The sequence below is a fragment of the Etheostoma cragini genome, chromosome 3, assembly GCF_013103735.1.
Source record: "Etheostoma cragini isolate CJK2018 chromosome 3, CSU_Ecrag_1.0, whole genome shotgun sequence".
NCBI classification, from domain to species: Eukaryota; Metazoa; Chordata; class Actinopteri; order Perciformes; family Percidae; genus Etheostoma; species Etheostoma cragini.
In genome coordinates, this window is record NC_048409.1 from 12475397 (window position 1) to 12492051 (window position 16655).

The 16655-nt window shown below is 39.5% G+C and overlaps 2 protein-coding genes across 2 annotated transcripts; one reads left to right on the forward strand and one right to left on the reverse strand.

Moving 5' to 3' along the window:
• The first annotated feature begins 2308 nt into the window (after positions 1–2308).
• Positions 2309–6094, forward strand: gpr184 (G protein-coupled receptor 184). The gene is made up of 2 exons (XM_034867901.1): positions 2309–2619; positions 4420–6094. Exon 2 carries the CDS (start codon positions 4446–4448, stop codon positions 5505–5507), a length of 1062 nt encoding a protein of 353 aa, XP_034723792.1. The 5' UTR covers positions 2309–2619; positions 4420–4445; the 3' UTR covers positions 5508–6094.
• Positions 6095–12082: 5988 nt separating this feature from the next.
• On the reverse strand, positions 12083–15586 carry si:dkey-202l22.3 (7 transmembrane receptor domain-containing protein). The gene is made up of 3 exons (XM_034867900.1): positions 15086–15586; positions 14413–14810; positions 12083–13271 (listed from the first exon to the last, which is right to left on the reverse strand). Exons 1-3 carry the CDS (start codon positions 15540–15542, stop codon positions 13044–13046), a joined length of 1083 nt encoding a protein of 360 aa, XP_034723791.1. The 5' UTR covers positions 15543–15586; the 3' UTR covers positions 12083–13043.
• Positions 15587–16655: the final 1069 nt, after the last annotated feature.

The window sequence follows — 16655 nt, forward strand, 5'->3', positions numbered from 1 at the left end:
CACAAATTTCCAAAACCCCAAAATAGACCAAGCAGGTAATCATTTTCTTTATTAATAAATGCATTTGTAAAATCATATTTGCATTGAAAATTTGATATTTTAAAATTAAGCTGTGTTCTGTTCATTATGACTTTTCCCTCAAAGTGGATTTTGTTGTATTACTGGTGAAAACAATTCATATTATACATGAAATTGTAACGATTAAGAATGAAAAAGAAGAAGATGAGAAACACTCAGAATCTCTACAGGCTCAGCCTTAAAAATGTCAGCACACTTTACAAGCCTTGAACTAAGACCTATCCCAAAATATCAACTTTCAAGTTGTGCTTTTCAAATGTCAACCCAGCTTTCATGTGAAAGCTTTCCTTTAAAGAGGAAGATACTGTACAGTGAGGTGCCTGACCTTCTGTGGTGTGTGAGTGCAGTCTTGCTAAAAAATGCTATGCATTCATTACCTGTAACCACTTATTCTATTCAGGGTTGCAAATACTTGCCCAGTATGTTCAGTATTTCTGAAAAGCGGGGTAAACCCTGTACAGGTCCCCAGACAATCACAGGGCTGACAAGCATTCACTCTGTCCTTCACACCTACGGGCAAATTAGAGTCTATAAAATGTTATGCTACCTTCAAAAGCAATGTAGCCAGAAGTTTGTACAAGTTTGGTATTGAATCAGCAAGCATACAAAGTGATAATAAATAAAGCCTTTTTTATGGCAATAATCAGTTGTTGTAGCTGGAAATGGTAATGCAAAGGGTTGTTATCGTGCATTTTTATGTACAGCACAACAAACATTATATATTGTACAAGAATCAAGAGGATTTTTGAATAACAGACATTCAAACAGTCTATCCATCATCCTAAAGAGCTCCAGCTTCGTGAATCCAGAGTCCACATTCTGTGCCAAAATGTTCAGCTGAAATCCTTCAGCAGTCTGACTCAGTAGTTATCTTTGAAAGTTAAGTTCATAATATTTCCTTTCATAATCCCCTGCCACAGGTCAGCAAGGAAACACAATCAGTGGAAGTAAAAATATGTGATTTAAAAAAGTACCTCTGTAAAATACCCACAGACTGCTAAAGCATTATACTAACTTCAGCTGAATTTAAGCATTTTTCATTAAAAAAGGACTATGTATTTTGTCAACCATTTCTTCTGCTGTAGGGTTGTGCGGAAATGTGGGAAATGGCCCATTAATGTTCCTTGGTTTCCCACAGTGCTAGCATTTATCCATGCTAAATCACAAGTGGGAGGGGGGCATTTACAACCTAATTTAGTCCAGCCAGTAAGAATGATTACAGCAAGTGATTACTCGCTCAGTCTACATTTGGCCTTTGATTAATGTTTTGACTAAATCATGTGGCTCCATCCTTTAAAGTTACAGTTATAATAAGCTGAACTGAACTTTCAGCTGAACTAGTGTATACCCACAAACACATTTACTAACGTACTTCTTTTGCATTTTCGTTACAGAGACAGTCTGAAATACTCTCTTGGCCTCTACGGAAACAGAAAAAAAGGAAATGGTTGAAGGGTGGTGAGGTTAGAAAACCCCTTTTGGAATATTTTACTGGCACCTAATCTTCCTCTTTCCCCCTCTGTTAAGTCTGTATTGCGGACCGCAAGTATGTATTACTGCGTGAAGGAAAATACACTACATTCACAGCTGGTGTAAATGTTTATATTCAACACTTTAACAGATTGGCTGCGGGCCTCTGTCACTGAATCTTTGATAAACATAGAAAGAGCCTTGAATGTTGCACTGCCTTAGGGTTGTTCCTTTTCTGATAACCACACTGTTTGAAACACTGCCTGGTACTGAACATATAAATAAGGCTCAGCTCACTTCTCAACTTTAAGCTTTTTTGTGTTTAGCAGTGGAACGGTTGAAGTACTTCAGTTTTTGCTACACTGAGTCATGTTGAAGTTGATTAACCTAACTCTGCGTCAAAATGAATTTAAACTGAGGAGAAAGCTGTTCTGAACAAGGGAAAATACCCCCATTATGATACCTGTTTACAGTGATTGCACTAGGAAAATATTCTTATCAATGTGAAAGTTTAATGGGGAAATTCAGATATGTAGCACGTCTTGTGGCTGTCTGTCTTTTGAGCTCACAACACACTGATAGAGGTTACATTTTTGTTCCGTCTCAGGATGTGGTCTACAACAGTCTGGTGTTTGTCCCCACCCTTAGTGCTACTTCCCCTGTGTACGTCTGCAGAACCTCCCTCCCCCCCGCCCTCCCTCCTATCCCCTTTTTTTTTTATTAAGTCTCATCCCTTCATCTCACCCATGATGTCATTTCAACTGTGGCTGACAATGGCAAGTGATCTCAACCAGAACCAGACAAATCAGACAGTAAAGAGAGAGAAAAAACACTGAAGATACTTTTTTGGCTTATAATCTTACGTAATACTCATTCAAGAGTACAATGTGGGAGTGTAGTGGCTTGGCTGCATGTCAGCAGCTCTGAAGAGTCTCTTCTGAAGCTCGTCCTCTAACACACTTGGACTGAACTCTGCCAAACTTGAAGCAGCTCTCGAAGGTGTCTGAAACTGTTCACCCACTGGACAGCTTTGTTTTACGATCAAGACCCATCTCTTACCAAAAATATCAGGTGAGGTCATCAATAATTGTCAGTTCTGGATTTAACATGTCGGAAAATTGTACTGGACACAAAAAGTAACACTGAAAAGGTTAACAATGTCAGGTATTTATTTTGTAATGTTTTGCAAACAGGGAGATTAAGGTCTACATTTAGTTTGAAACTTCTTCTTTTTAATTCTTTGCTTGTTTAATTTTCATCCCAAGTGGACTATTGTCAGCGGCATGCTCGAGGCTGTATGAGTCGGAATGAAAAAAATAATTAGCCTAGAAATGTTGATTCTCTACAGGGTCGAATGTTTTCTGTGGTTCTCCCAGAAGTGCTTATCTCAACAGGCTGGAGAGTGCAGAAGAGAACAGCTTGACAAGAAGAAATAGTGGAAAATAACAGGAATATATTGCACAGGTAGACTGTGAGACCTTTGAAACACAGCTTTGGTATTAGGGAGGCAAGCTATGAAACTTCAAATATATCATATTTTTCCTTTTTGCTGGGAAAAGAAGATTTTGGCATGTGCACAAGACCTCTCTTTGAAAGCCTCACTGGTGACTAGAATGTGTAATAACTTCCATTTATAATACAAACAAACACATATTTGGCTCAGATGGATAAAAGGACAGACTGAAGCTTGGACCGGCTGCGTAATGTGGCTTATATCGTAAAATAGAAACCATGCTTTACGTGTGAAGAATACACTAAAAAATGAAACCCTGTAAGGTAGAGGACAAAAACAAGAACCCATATTAACTGTAAAAAGCAGAGAAGAAAGCATGTAAGTAAATCAAACTATTCACCGTTTTTAGGCGCATTGTTAGTAAGAGGGGAAGATGTGCGGTTAGCAATCAAACAGATGGCTAAACAACCAATTAACATTTTTTGAAAAAATCTGACTTATGAGCAAAACTTTCCGAGATGACAGTCAGTCAAGTTTCCCAACCCACATTGTTTTAAAAAATCCTACAAATGAGTTTTTTAATCACACCCATTTTCACACGCACGCACGTGCCCACATTTACACACAAACAGAGACTCACACACATGCATTGAAACATTATTGTTCACTAAAGATGGTCCGACTCTAAATGGCTTCTCCATTATTGAGTTTGGATGGGAGAGCCTATCTCTGTCCAGACGCTAATGACATTAGATGCTTTCCGAGCCTATAAACACTGCTGGGCCAAGCCTAAGCCATAGAACAGAAGGTAGAGAGAAAACAAATATCAAAGAATGCCACTGTAATGCAGAACAATATGCACAATATAGAGACCACAGGTTTCCTTTCCTAATGCTCAAATTTCATAGAGAGAGATAGGAAATTGACAAAATAAAATATACATATAAAAACGTTCAAAACGCTTTGAGTGCTCTTTTACATAAAAAATAGCAACCGCATGTTGTCTTTGTAGAAACTGATTCAAGGGACACTTTTTTGTTATTATCCATTTTCTGATGACATGTAGCTGTGCCATTACATAAAATGATGTGATTGGCTAGAGGAGTGTCATTCATAAAGGAAAATGTATGACGTTGGCAATCCCAGTTTCTATAAGTGTTATCGTCAGGGAACATGACTAAGCCTGTATTTTCTCTGGGGGGGGGACTTTGACTCTCTGCCTAAGCATCATATCCAAACTATCTCACAATCAGAAACATCAGAGGAAAATGATGTTATTTCTTTAGCTCGTTGAACCACGAAATAGGATGTCCAAAATGTACTATGATTTTTGATGGTATTGAGTAAGCTCATGTTGCCTGTGTCACTTTTAGTCAGTCAAACTGACAAACTCTTAATGTGAAAGTCTTTTTCTACAGGTGAATTTCTAACCAGGAAAGAAACAATGGACGTCACGGTTACCCCACCCCCGCCACCACCACCACCACCAGCAACAAATACAACAACAACCACAAACTCAACTATGTGTGTTCAAATTGGCCAGAGCGCCGTTAGTGACTTCCTGATGTCTGTTTACATCCTGGCTTTTATCTTTGGTTTGATCTTTAATGTGCTGACCCTGGGCCCCATTTTCCAACAAGTGCGGCGGAAAAACGTTCTGGGCATTTTCCTGCTCAACCTGTCCCTCTCCGACATGTTTTTCATCTTCACTATGCCCCTTTGGATCAATTATTACATGCAGGACCACCACTGGAAGCTGGGTGCTGTCTCCTGCAGTATAGCTGGCTTTGTCTACTATTCCAACATGTACACCAGCATCTACCTGCTCTGCTGTATCTCCGTTGACCGTTGCCTAATGGTCACCCACCCACTCCGCGCCAAGACCCACCGCACATCATGCTACGCCTGGGCACAGTGTGCCACTGTTTATGTTGTAGTGATGGCGCTACACATCACGGTACTGGTATATGACAATCTCTCTGACCCCCATGATGATTTAAACAACAATGACCGTTGTTATGAGACTTACCCCATGCAGAAACCTGTCGCCCTGTTCAACCTGCTCAGAGTGGGCATCGGCTTCCTGCTGCCCCTGCTGGTGTTGGCAGTGAGCTACTGGAAGGTGCTGGCCACTGTGGGACAGAGTCCCGGCCTGAGCGCCCACGTTAAAAGGAAGGTCCGCCTGCTGTCCTTTGGGGTGATTGGGATCTTCTCAATTTGCTTTGCTCCATATCACATTCTCCTGCTCACACGCTCACTTGTATTCTACAACAGCGATCCTCAAGGAAGTTACTGCCAGTTTGAACAAAGAATGCACTTTTTATTCGCATGTACGCTGGCCCTGTCCAGTCTGAACTGCGTGGTGGACCCTGTGCTGTATGTGTTGGTCAGTAATGGATTCCAGGAAGAGGTGAAACTGTGCTGGAGGAGGCATAAAGTGACACAGGCAGGGAACTGTGCGTTGACTTCAAACAACAGAGGAAAGCCTAATACTAACTTAATATGACAAGTAAGCTGTATTTGGGTGGATAAGTGCACCTGTGCATTTGTGTGTGTGTGTGCACAATTATGCAAAAATAATGTGTTTTTTTTCTCCATCAGATCATTGAAGGGCGACACTTTACAATGACACTGAGTCTGGTTTGTGGTTGTTTAAATGTAAGTCTGCACTTTCAAGAAGCAGAAAAATGTACATACCATAATCAACACTTTGTGTACAGCGAATCAAACAATCTTTGAGAGAACCACATTGTCGCTGTTTTTTTCTTTTTCGTCCTCATATCCTGCACAGAGTAGAGGAGTGGGTTGAATAGCATCCTTCTCAGAGCTCTGTAATTGGATTGTATTCCCAGGCAGGTTCTGCTTTCCCAAGAGTTCTTTAGTGGCACTTCTGATTTGTAGCTGGACACTGCTGGAGTTGAAGAGCACTTGTTTCTTCTTTCCAATCTCTAAAAGGACTTTGAGATTGTGATTGTGTGACCTTGGTATAGCTAAAAGTGCATTAACTTTAAAGCATGCCACAAAGAGTGCATTTAATAGCATGACCTTGTGCCTTTATTGTCTAAGTATCAGTGAAACATGTTAAATGTAAAACAAAATAAACCAGTTGTTTGAGCAGATGCTTGACTTTTAGGTTGTTTGTGAAGAAAACTCATGATGATCAATTTGCAGGCATTTTACAAACGTCCACAGGGAGGGAAGTAATAAGCCCATGCAAGCACTTTGCCATTAGCAGTTAATAATAAATCCAGCACAGCGGTGTGCTGCACATGTATCCATTGGGCGAAAGGTGCAATCAGGAGGAGACCTGTATGTGTGTGTGTGTGAGTGTGTGCACTTTGCGCACGTGTGTGTGTGTGCGTGCGTCTGAGAGACTAATATTTGCCACAATGTCTAAAAAAGGTGACGGCGGGTATAGAAAAAAAGAGAGGGAGTGAGAAAGTAAATCGACAACATACTGTTTTGGCTTTGTATTATATTTTTTCCATTATTCATATAACGGCTCTCGCATCCATCAATAGTCACCAGCTGAACACTTGGCACAGAACCAGCATGCTCTTTGCTTTAAAAGCCTTTACTGCTGAGTTATTGGTCAGCATATGGAGACAGGGTGTATATAACATATACAGCTGACCAAACCCAATGAATTAATAAATACTATACAAGTGTAGTAGTGTAGTATGTCGTCAAGGCCTGATATGCCTTTCTCCTCTGTGCCTCTGTTTTCCAAAAACTATTTTTAAAAAACATCATTAATGAGCCATGAAGCCATAAGCAAGACATTTGTTCCCTCATTATCATTAACATGGGTAATACAGTTTATTTTCAGAGTCAATTCCACATAAATTAGCTGCAAGAAATACTTATTGGAGCACAGTACGTGTTGATCCTGCGTTGAAAACAGTCCTAATAACAAATGCAAGATTTACTCCTGTTTGAGTTATGTTTTCTATAAACTAACAGTGCTTACCTGTTGTAAGAATGTACTTTTTTTAAAACTACACATTTGTGACCTTTCAAGTTTTATGTGTTCAGGGACAAATGGGCCACAGACTGTTTGGGTAAATTGGAAAGTATTGAGAGATGGATTGATGCATCATTACTTTTGGCCCTCTCATGGGATTTGTTGACATACAGGAAACAGAATAATGCTAGCCTTTAAAAGCAAGCCACGGCTGAGAAAGTTTTATCTGCCACATCAGATTCTGGGTTTTCATCTGGTCAGGAGACAGCTTTTCTTCAGAGACAGTGAAGTGTAAAAAAATTAGAAATACATCATGCAAATTAACGAGAGGTCCTCCAAAGATGTCCTTCCCTCCCTTAATAATTAATTCACCTAAATACTCTTTCCAGTTAAAGTTTCAGGACATTTGAATAAGCACTTGAAAGTGATTGGACTTCCTATTTGCAAATGATAAAAACAGTTTAAAAAAATTATCCAAAGCTGCAGTCAATCATCCAGTGGCATTAGACCCAAGATATTACTGATCTCTCCCCCTAGATTCAGCTTTTGATGCGCTATCTCAGGCTGTAGCCAGACTTCGGAAAATCAATTTTTAATTGATTAGCTGTTCCACGTCAAAACTCTGGGTGGGTCTAAATGCATTAAAGCTATTCTTAGCTAAGTTATTATAGCATTAAGTATTAAGTACAGTGATCAATATAAAGTCATTTTTCATTTCCCCTTCCATGATGAGCAATCTGTAACGCGTAGGGAAGGAGGATGAAAGTGCAGAGACAGGCAGGCGAGTTCAAAGTTGAGGATTTATTTAACCAAAAACACAGGGTATACAAAAAGGAATCCAAAACTGCAAACACAAAGTCCAAAATCCAAATATCAAAAATCCAAAAAGGCAAAAGAGATAAAAAAGGAAAACCAAAACAAAACAATAGCAAAACTACCTCAGGGAATAACAGACTGGAACATGCACTGACAGGAACTAACAAGCTCGCCAGAACAGACAAACAAACAAAAGGATCTGACAAGAGGCAAGGGGAGCACAGACACTAAATACACTGGGTAATAAGACAATGAGAGGCGGGTGACAAAAGGGCGGAAAACAGGTGGGAGGCATCAGGTAATCACAGGAGAGGGAAAACACAGGAAGTAATCCAAGACTAGACAGCACAGAAAACCAGACTATCAAAATAAAACAGGAAACCGAACATACAGACACTCAAGGCAAATGCAACACAGAAACTACAACAAAAGACCGGGGAGGAAACTAGGACACAAGCACAAGAAGACAAGTCCAAACCAAAATACCAAATAAGGAGGAACAAAAACAAAACAAAATACCTCAAACATAACACAATCCCTTCTAATTAGTACTTGCATTGTACTGCTGCTCTCCTGTTGCCCGATGTGTTATCATGTGTCTTTAATGCAACACTATACTATATCTATATCAAACTCAATTTGTCTAAATTCTAAAAGTCCCAAAGTAGTTATCATTAGATTTGATATTTCATTAGCAAAACAAATTTAATTTTGCTACAGTCATGTAGGCAGCCAGAGTTGAGTTGAATCACCTTATTCAAACATAAGTCATAAATGTTTGACATTTGATTTTTGAGTGTACGTTTGTGTTTCTTGTAAAGTGTGTGTTCAATAATAGTGGCCACTTTTTTAGGTAGGTGAGTAATGAGTGTTTCTTACATTTCGTTGCAAAATAAAAACACAATTTTTCACCCCAAGGTTTTAATTTTGACAGAAATTAAAAAGAACTGAATGTAGCATTTACACCTGCTCAAATATAAAAGTCTGCTTTTGCATTGGGTTTGCACATGAAAGTAAAGCAGAAACAGTTGTTTTTAAATTTTTTCATTTCCGTGCACAAAATCACATAAAGAAACAAACGGTTACACTTTACTTCAAGATATCTACATAAGAGGGACATGACACTGTCATGAATGTGTCATAAACATAATAAACAAGTCATAAACTTTTATGACATAACGCTTCTTTTAGTGTCATTTGGTTTTGTCTTGACATGTAATGGGTAGGGTTAGGGTTCATGTGTTATGACTGTGTCATGACAGTGTCATGTGTTCATGACACTGTCATGATAGTGTCATGTGTTCATGACAGTGTCATGTCACTCTTATGTAGATACCTTCAATTAAAGTGTTACCAAACAAACATGTATCAGTGCCAGTTTAGCCAATTACAATAAACCACATACATTTATCAAAACAATATTTTTGGTTCACTTAAAGACAAGAAAACTTATTGTGATTGTGTTATTTTTAAGGTTTAGCATGCTCTTCATGATATCTGAACTATGGGTCTACACTGCAGCAATACCACATGTCCAGTCATGGTGATAATTTCATGGTTCAGTTCACTCAAAAATAATTGCTTTCAGTATGTTTTAAATATCTTTTTTTTCATTTTACACATTTTCACTCCACTAACTTCACTTGATAAACTTGGTCTAAACCCATAATTTGAGGCGGTTTAAGTGAGTCCAGGGGAAAAGCATGTCTAAATCCTCATTCTAGCTTTGTTTGTGGAGCTTCCAGCCCTATCCAAACAATTGCAGTGTCTGAGAAAAATTGTTAGAGCTCAAATGTTTAGAGGTCCAAATAGGGCAAAAATACCTCTTGTGCTTATTCGTCTTCTATCATTTGCACTCTGCATTGCACAGCTTTGTATTAGCAAGATTTCTGACAGCTCAGTATAAAGGCATCATCTGCTTTCTACTGATGACTATGAGACTATGAGAGAGGCGGAATAATAACAACTGTATTATTGGATTTTTACATCCACAGTGCAATCATTTTCCTGTGACTACAATGCACAATATGTCTGTTCTTTGTTTATTTTTGTCCTTTTTAACTAATGAAAAAATTGTCGCATCTATGTTTTCCTTAGGAAGTCAGCTGGATACGTTGTCGCCATAGACTGTATGAAATATGGACATAGGCTCTAATTCATATTTTTAAGTTAAGATTTATGTGAACATTACATTGCCCACAGGCAAGTCATAGATCAGAGTCCGGATCACACCCTTTAGGTTGGATATCCGTTACCCTTTCTTTGTGTTGTAATATAAAAACCAAATTAAAGATAAATACTCCATGAAAACCATTTACTTAAACCTCACACAATTCTATATCCTCGATGTTGCACTTCCGGGATTGCTCTGTTGCTGATGGAAATTTCGCCAGATTTTACTCATTTATGCGGGATAACCATTGCCTTGGGTTTCTTTGTGTGGCCGTTTTAAACTCCGGTCAATTTATGAGGACTACGGTCAACCTTTTCTCAGATCTCTGCAGGGTAAATCCAGACAGCTAGCTAGATGGTCTGTCCAATCTGAGTTTAACTACAACAACTTTTGAACGTATACATGTTCCACTAAATCAAGTTCCGTCCCGAGGCTATTTTGCATGAAATGCCAATTACCAGAGCATGTTTATCTCCCATCCAGGAATGCTGTGTGGACTAGTGGAGGAAGGTCTGGCAAAGCAAGACTTATACCACCTTCAACCTGTGGTCGGAGCTCTGGTGGAGGACCTTTATATTCCAACCTTGCACAGACATCTTTTGTTCAAAATATTATTCCTCTAAATTTTAACAATTAAGTGCATGCCAGTTTAAGTTAACTGTGGCTAGAATGTGTTTCTATTAGCTGGACATCGTGGTCAAAGGCTTATTCCCTCTAACCCAGTGTCCACTTGTGACACTGCATAGTTAAAAAGCATTTTTCCCATAGACCACCAAAGCAGATGTCTGTAAAACTGTCAAAATGACACCTCAAACTGCAAACAAAGTAAATTATTACACTTTATATAATGAATTTGCAATCCTTGGTATTTTTGATTTGTAAAATTAAGAAAAGCTATTTGTATTTGCATGACATCATCCTAATGTAAAGTCCATCGAGGCCAGCGGGAGAAACACACACGCACTTCTCACTGGTTTAAAGCGGGCGAGGCTCAGTGAAAAAGACCATGCATCAATCAGAGATGTTGCAATGTTTGAATCAAATGTGATGGCGGATAAGAGGTTTGTTTATCTCACCACTGTCACTCAAATCTGCACCCACAAAGTCATGAGTGTTGTTAGGATGTTTTTCTTGGACTTAAACTTTAATTGCTGCTTGTAGTGATTTATATTCAGTATCATACGGAAATACTAAATATTTCAAACCAAGTTCCAGTGGCTTTAACTGGATTGACATTGTGCGTGGCATTACAGTAGAGGAAGGTTAACATTTAAAACAACTTTACTGCCCTTCTTAAAGGGGCTGTACTTGCTATTCAATGCCTTTATATAGCAGCCTATGCTCAGCCTATAGCCTGAGTAGAGAATTAATTCACACTCCCTCTGTGTGTTTTCCAAATTGTTTTGTTCTTCGGATGTGGGAAATGTTTTTAGACGTCTTATACTTTCATTCTTGTGGAATTGTAGGTATAATAGTGGTGATGGTTAAATTGGCTAAACTTTAGATGTTTCTAAATTGTATTTAATATTGTATTTAGTGCATGCTGCTGTGAAAAAACGTTGGTACATCATGTGTTGAGGAATGGTCTTTAAGAGCCATGTGGGGGCAAATCACAGCTCAGTATTTCAGGTACAGACCTTTTATGAAAATGAAAAAAAAAACTAGGCCAAACTGTGTAGAACTGATATGCAGTCTCAAGGTTCACTGAGAGAGAAAAGCCAACTAAAGAAAGCAAGAAACAGTTAAGTAATCTGATTGTTAAAAGGTGAAAGTTGGCATCAGCAACTTTGGCTGGCCATCTAGTGCTTATTAGCTTGCACTAAAGCCACACTGAGTTTTTCAGTTCCTGCCAGTGGGCTGACCAAACCAATGAAGTTTTGGCCTTTTGAATTGGGCTAGTAGGGTTTGTTGGTGGATAATCTGTCCTGAGCTATGATTATTACATTGTTAAAACCCTTTCAGATAACAGTAGAAAAATATATCCTTTATATCATAAGCAGCAGTGATAATGATAAAAAAAATAAAACTGTAGAACTCTGAATGGCTAAGGGAACAGAATTAATACTGCTTAAATGTAATTAGCCAGTTCTTTGGCAAGTCTTTTAAAAAGATGCATGTTCAAAAATGGACTTGATACCCATGCTTTATCCAAACAAAGAAAGCATTCAGAAAGCATTGATCATACCTGACGGGAAGTTAACAGCAATGGTGGTAGCACAGTGATGCTTATTGTTCATGCTCTGAGTATTTAGTATATCATTGTTTTAGTCCTTTTTTTTTTAGATTGAGAAAAAGCCAAGAGAAAAGAGACTTTGTTCATCAGGTAATTAAAACAATTCACTAGTAGCAAACAGTTTAATTGTGGAGCCAGTCCATATGGACCAACTAGCACATATTAACACTAAAATAGCAGACAATGTGTATTTCAAATAATAATAAAATCATAATGAAGGTGATAAGCAATACAAGAGATACATACTATTTGAAGCACAGACATTCAGTACCAGCGAGTAAATAGAACTAACTTTTTTTCTTCTTCTTCTTTTGCATGTCCTCTTCTGGGTCTGTAATGTAATTGTCTGCTCAGAAGAGTTCATTGTTCAGTCAGCTCCCTAACTTTAAAGTATAACCAGTCCCTGTGTAGCCACCCCTGATCTCAGCATCCAGCATGTCTGCTACAAAACCCCTCAGCCTGAGGCTGTATTTATGCCACTGCCGGCTGTTTTAAAGCTGCAAGATCTGCTTAGTGTCCGTGCAAGGCAGCTTGGCTGTCCAAGAAAAAACACAGGGATACCAGTGGATGGCTTAATCTTCTTCTTCCTTGTACTTAAGTATAGTCTGGTCAAGATCCTTTTTCTTTGCCTGTTTGTCATAAGTGACCTTGGTTAACACTCCCTCTGGTGACACTGTACAAGAGAGGACCAAATGTCTTGATGACACAAAATGCTGGAAAAGCATGAAACAATCTAATTTTCTCCTAGACACCTCAGACATTTACAGAAGTGTTGGGGTGCAGGTGTTAGCTTGTGGGTAAGGACAGGACTCTGGATGTCAGGTGCTGCTACAGTTGTTGTATCAGTGGTCTAAAATTAGCTCCTAGTTGACGCCCTTTCCTTCATCTGCCGCTGACGACTGCGACAAGGACAGAGGTAGCCTTTTAGGTGCATGCGCACCTTGCTGTGCAGTGAAGCATAGATGAAGGGGTTGTAGCATGCAGAGCTCATAGCCACTAAATGACAGCAGACTTGTAAGACATTTATGTGGCGCTTCCCTATGATGTGGAAGTCTGGGTCCAGGTCCAACAACAGGTTCAGCACCTATAGGAACAATTACATGTAGGTTGAATGCTAATACTTAGTATTTTGTATTTGCATTTATTATAAGGATCCCCATCAGCTGACAGCTAGACGAACAGCTAGTCTTCCTGGGGTCCAAAACAACATTTAATCAGACAATATTTAAACAAGTCATGACATATAGAAAGAAGACAAGAAGATACATAAAGCAATATCTGCTTACAGAACTAAATAACAAAAAAAGACTCTAAAATGACTAAAAACAATAGCAACCAAGACAACTAGAGAAATATACTGTAAGCAAAATTATAAATTACGTTATGTTTTACAGTATATTACATGGCTGACATTTAGGTAGCTCACATAAACAAAGAAAAAAAACGATGTTTTCACCACGCAATAAGAGACCTCATGGTAAATAATTTAAAGTAAGGTAAGATTTGACTTTCTTTTTTTTTTAAAGGGTCTTTCCTGTGATAACACAAATATTACTTCCACAAAAGAAATTTCTCTGTAAAAGAAAGTTTTTTTTCAGGTTATTGGATTTTGACAAAGACACAATCATCTACCCCCTACTGGCTCCTCTTGCTGAATAAGTGTGGATATCAAGTGACTCCATAACTTGATAATTTCCTCTTGCTCATTTCCACATTTTTCACTAATCAAAACAAATGCAATATTTGCCACTCATGCAGCCCTGTAAGACTTGCAAATGTATCAACAATTTGCATGAAACAATTTTCATAAAACGCCTTTTTGAAACGGGCTCCAGTTCTGTGCAATCCTACCGCAATGTACAGTAAACCCTGCCCCCTTCTTTCATTATTTTGAAAGTAAAATCTTAATATGTTAGGCTCATTGAGGATGTAATGTTGGTTTTGTGGACATGATATACCTGATGATGAGGTTCTGTGGCTAATGATGTATAAGATGTTGTCATCTCAAGCTTCATTCTTTTCACTTCCCTGCTGTCCAATTTATAATTTGCTTGCAGATGCCTGCAGAAGAATGTAAACTTAATCTCCCCTCCAGGCCTAACGCCCGTATCAAGATCTTGATCCACATATTCCATGTAACAAGTAAGAGAGAAAGAAGGTGGAGCTAAAAATGGCTTGCAGTTTGGCTTTAGTTTAGGATCTAACAGTCTGGATCCAAGACTTACCTGCAGGGGCAACCAACACAAGGCAAAAGCCAGTACTGAGGCCACCAGCAGATAGAAGGTCTTCTTCCTCCTTTGGTTCCAGAGCCGCTGGCTGTTGGAGGGCTCCCCGGGTACTGAATAGTGTTTGAGGCTGAAAGTGATGGCACAGTAGGATACGCTGACTGACAGCAGCGGGATCATGTAAGAGGTTATGAGAATGAAGCAAGAATAGAGCACCCGCAGATTGCCACTATGGGGCCAGAATTCCTCACACACTACCACGTTAATGCCACTGGGTCGCAGGTCCAGATAGCGTGTGTAGAGAGAAGGAGGTGCAGCCAGGGCCAGAGATAAAAGCCAGACACCCAGAGTCACTGCACCACAACCCCACGCAGAGATCCTTCTCCGAACTGGGTGAGCTGAGACAGAAAGGGAAAAATAGCATAGATAAAAGCACCAGAGCAGCACATTATTCCATACAATAAAGCAACCATGTTTAGATTTTTGTGTAATAGCATATTTCAAATGAAGGTGGAGTCTATGTGTTGATTTCAGCCAATCTGAGATGGAGTAATCAGCATGCTTTGCTGTCTATCATAGTGTCACAGTGTCAATTTTACAAATGGTGGGTTAAAAAAAAACTTCTCATATGTACATATAAATAAATATAATGTAAAAATAATGTGTCCCTTACCTACAACAATGTAGCGATCCACAGCAATGGCAGTGAGTGAAAGCGCTGATGCAAATACTGTGGCACACTGCAGCAAGGGGACCAAGTGGCAGAGGGGTCTCCCAAAAGCCCAACCACGGCTGTCAAAGGCATAGGACGCAGTCAGCGGAACACAACTCAAACACATCAGCAGGTCTCCAGCTGCTAAGTTACCGATGAAAAAGTTGGTGGCATTGTGGAGTTTCTTGTCAGACAAAATGCAAGCCAACAGGAAGGAGTTTCCAACACCAGCCACGACCACTATGAGACAGTAGAGAGGCAGGAAGAGAGGTTTGAAACGCAGGAGAAGCTCCATGCCTTCAAACATGTCCAGGGGGTCACTGTGGTTGAGTCTTTTGCTGCCTTCTTGTATTTCTTGTTCTGTGTTATAGCTGGTGTTACCCGTTGCATTAAAATCCCATTCCATGAAGATGTCCATGTCTCTGGAGGCCAACCCTAAAATAAGGGAGTGCGTAATCAACAATAAATCAATTAGTAGTACAAAAAGGATGATATGAATAATCAATATGCAACACCTTCACAATTACACCAATAGAAATGGGCTTAGTACTCCTCACTTTACACGGACAAAGGTACAGTTACACAATATCTGGACTTTTTCAGTTCTGATTAAAAGCAGAGCAACAGGGACAGTGTTTCTGGAAAGATCTTTTCTGTTTAAAATGTAGCTTTCAATTATCTGGCAAAAATACAATTTAATTAACCTCTGTTGTAAGGGCACAGCTAAATAAATTATTTAATTTAAAACTTGCTCATATAAAGTCAAAGGGGACTGGATGGACTTCCGGTTATGGCGGCACGGTGAGCAGTTGCGTTTTCCTCGTGCTCAGTTGCTTTTCAAGAAATCCCTCATTACATTCCAGAGTGAGGATATATAAAGAGACACAGTTGTAAACTACTTCAAACATGCCAAAAAGAGCGGCTAAGGAGAACTAGACGATGGAAAATGTCGAGCATGTAGGCCAGGAGACGTGACAGGAGCTAGCTGAAGAGGAGCAGGCACCCGCTGCTGCCTCCGCGGTCACCGTACAAGTCCTAAACTTGGATAATCCTTCAACAAAGGACATCATGCTTGCCATAAACTCATTCAAACAAGACTTGAATTGATGGTGTAGCCTACTGTCGGAAATAAGAAATGTCCAAACGGACATTAGAGACTGCAGCGGACGTATCATGGAGGCCGAAATGCGAATATATAGCCTACACCAGAAGACGAAAGACGAACCCTGAAAGAAACTATCGAAAACCTTGAGAGCATGACAAAAAAACCTCTCTAACAAAGTCGACGTGTTAAAAGGGTACTGGGCATACCCGAGAAAAAATAAGGCAATGACACCTGCTCCTTTATGGTTAAATGGTTGGGGATACTTTGAAGATAGCGCCACCGGTTTTGGAGAGAGCGCATTGGATAACAGCTAGCCAAAGTTCCACCGGGTATCCGAGAACCGTCATCATCAAGTGTTTAAACCACAAGGACAGAGAAAGTAGTCTGAAAGCTGCGCGGATAGAGAAAGAGGTGACGTACCAAAAC

Coding starts and splice junctions, on each gene's coding strand:
- gpr184 (XM_034867901.1), top strand. CDS start 4,446: ATGGACGTCACGGTTACCCCACCCCCGCCACCACCACCACCACCAGCA.
- si:dkey-202l22.3 (XM_034867900.1), bottom strand. CDS start 15,542: ATGGACATCTTCATGGAATGGGATTTTAATGCAACGGGTAACACCAGC. Junction 14,811..15,085: donor GGATCGCTACATTGTTGTAG/GTAAGGGACACA, acceptor TTTCTGTCTCAG/CTCACCCAGTTCGGAGAAGG. Junction 13,272..14,412: donor TGTGTTGGTTGCCCCTGCAG/GTAAGTCTTGGA, acceptor TTGTTCCTATAG/GTGCTGAACCTGTTGTTGGA.